The sequence below is a fragment of the Anabas testudineus genome, chromosome 10 (genome assembly GCF_900324465.2).
Source record: "Anabas testudineus chromosome 10, fAnaTes1.2, whole genome shotgun sequence".
NCBI lineage: Eukaryota > Metazoa > Chordata > Actinopteri > Anabantiformes > Anabantidae > Anabas > Anabas testudineus.
In genome coordinates this window covers 8807686-8810287 of record NC_046619.1, presented here as the reverse complement: position 1 = coordinate 8810287, position 2602 = coordinate 8807686, and the positions used below count along the sequence as shown (strand labels likewise).

At 39.0% G+C, this 2602-nt stretch overlaps 1 protein-coding gene across 1 annotated transcript; it reads right to left on the bottom strand.

Annotated features, from left to right (window-relative positions):
- Positions 1–170: 170 nt before the first annotated feature.
- On the bottom strand, positions 171–2602 carry vma21 (vacuolar ATPase assembly factor VMA21). The gene is made up of 3 exons (XM_026358541.1): positions 2414–2602; positions 2016–2125; positions 171–1154 (listed from the first exon to the last, which is right to left on the bottom strand). The coding sequence occupies exons 1-3, from the start codon at positions 2473–2475 to the stop codon at positions 1015–1017; spliced, it is 312 nt and encodes a 103-aa protein (XP_026214326.1). The 5' UTR covers positions 2476–2602; the 3' UTR covers positions 171–1014.

Below are 2602 nucleotides of genomic sequence, written 5' to 3'. Positions count from 1 at the left end.
ACAGCATCTTTGCTAAAGTTTTCTGTTATATGTGGCAAGCTGACATTTTACCTTAAAAGATGCACATGACGTTGAAATCAAATATGTTTAAATCCTAGGATAAATTTATTCTATATTTTGTTTCACTGGAAACAAAAACAGGAGAAAAAAAAAGAGCCCTGCAAAATATGTTCAACACTGAAACGGTAAAGGTTTACCAGTTTATTTAAGCATCTTATCTGCATCACACTGATTCCAACTATGTCCCCAAATCATTCAACATCTTCAATACAAAATATTCATTTACATACAGCTTGATTTTCCTAATTCAATGGCTGAAAATATAATGACACTACAGATCACAAACACAGAAAGATGAACACTCTGTTTACATGTACAAACAAATGAATCTGATTATTTCCAGGACAAGAAATCATGAACATTTTGTTCCACAATACAGAATGAGTGTTAAAAGCATTGTGGGATTTTACTGAAGTTCTAAATGCTCATTAAATATATGCAGAATGGAACTGAAATTAGAGGACATGACAAACACTCTCAAAATGGATGTAGAGCATTTTGAAAGCAAAATCAAACCTTCACATTACACGTACATGCATTGAGTGTGCACTCACGTGCATCATTCAAAGACCCAAGATGTTCTGCTACATAGAAAACTGTGATGGGACTTGCACCACAGCCAAATGGCAGCTTACAGCAACGCGTCTTAAAAATAGTTTCTGTCCTCAATCAACAAAAAGTAACATTTTCAGAGAACAAAAAGTCAGAAAGCGGGCCTGCTGAGGCTGGTGAAAAAACACACCCAACAGCCTCCACTCCCCCATGCCAGGGAAAATACAGTAGTTTCATGCTTTAACCTCAGGTTAAAGCCTAAACTCAAACCAGATCAACTAACTGTCTGGTTGGTAAAGGGTGCTATGTTTAGTGCTGGAGCCCATGGTGGGGGGGCTGTGGATCTATGCCCGTGTCTGTCTGCCTGTCCCCTCAGGTCTTACGAGCTGATAAGGACATGCCTTAATCGTGTTTGCCCTTCCCTTTAGGCGTGCCTTCATTCCAGGCCACATAAACAAACAAAGCCAAAACCACATGCACAGCGAGCACTGCAACGATGGCTGCATAGAAGTAGCTGTCAGAGCTTGACATCTTCATTGAACCTGGGAAAAGGAAGTGGAGAACAGTTTACAGTGTGAACAAGCAGTTGACAAAGGATAAGGGTATCATGTGACATCCAATCAGAGTAGCTATAACGTTGACTTTGTTTTAAAATTCAATGGGATTTTAATTATCTTAAGGTGATAAACAGATTTCTATACTGTTTATATTATCTTACCAAACCTTGTCATATCTGTGCTGTTTTAGCTTACTGTGGGCACTATTATTAACCAGCAGGCTTGTTTTACGTCAGACCTGCCTTTACATGAAAATGAAAACTCAAAAATGAGTTAAAATGACAGTAACATTAATCATTGTCTGCATCATCAAACCAACAGAAGAAGAACGCTACAAATCATTCTCTTCACCTTACTAGTGGAGCTTAACTCATTAATTGGCGTATATTATCTGTCAATACGTTTTAAGTGTTTCAGGAAAGTTAACTAATTAGATGGCAAGGTTAATATGTTCGTTATGGATGGATTTAGAGCTTCAGTGATTTTTCAATTGATCGATTAGTTCATCAACAGAAAAAAAAAACTATTACTAAAGAATTTATCATTAGGTCACGTGTTAAGCGACCACCAGAAATTCTCTGAAATGAGCATGAGGACTTGCTGATTGATGACTGGATGGACATGTGGGTCACTGGCAAAATGTGACAGATTATCCTCACAATATTTGACTAATCCTTCATAATCTGATCCTGTAACTGTGCAAACAAATATAACACTTGACACTGGGTGAAGAGGACAGTTTGGGGCAGTGTCCTCCTTTCATTTAAATCAATTAAAAGAATAAACACTAAAGGGCTGGCATTATCCTGCTAACTCGCTAAGAGAACAAGGTAGTGTTGCTCCTACCTTCAAAGATGTACGCCTTGGATGTAAAGTACAGTCCGATGGGTAGCGTGACCATCAGGATGGTGAAGAATAAAAGTGTCTTGAGGGCTGAAATCAGGGAGCTTTCATTTCTGCAGGGGAGGACATGCTCATGAGTGATACAAACAATCAAGACAGCGACCTTACTGGTAACTAGCGTTACTGATATGGGGCTCCTGGACTACGTCACTTTAAATAAAAGTCTTGTGTAAATTGGGTCCGCATCAAACATCAAACATCAAACATCCAACATGGATTTTGAGGTCGTCACTGCAAAGACAAACAGGGCAGCTGAAAGGAGCTAACGGCTAACCAACGTCGTTAAAATAAGCTAAGAAGCTATCGAGCTAAAGCTAACGGCTCATTTAACAGTTTCTCACCCTCTAAAATGAGACGGCGGATCGGCTGCGGCGTCTGAAGATGTCCTGAAAGAACCGTCCATTGCAAGAGTGATATAAGATGTAATATAAATAAAAATGAAAAATAGAAACAATTTATGTTCGCCTTAATCGTTAGCTGTGTTGTGTTGTCTCTTCCGCACAAGACTTCCGCATAAAGTCACGGGACCA

Bases quoted from the DNA above. Each gene is read 5' to 3' on its own strand.
- vma21 (XM_026358541.1), bottom strand. From the start codon at position 2,475: ATGGACGGTTCTTTCAGGACATCTTCAGACGCCGCAGCCGATCCGCCG. The intron at 2,126-2,413 runs GTGAGAAACTGT...CCTCCCCTGCAG, and splicing joins CCGCCGTCTCATTTTAGAGG to AAATGAAAGCTCCCTGATTT. The intron at 1,155-2,015 runs GTAGGAGCAACA...TCCTTTTCCCAG, and splicing joins CAAGGCGTACATCTTTGAAG to GTTCAATGAAGATGTCAAGC.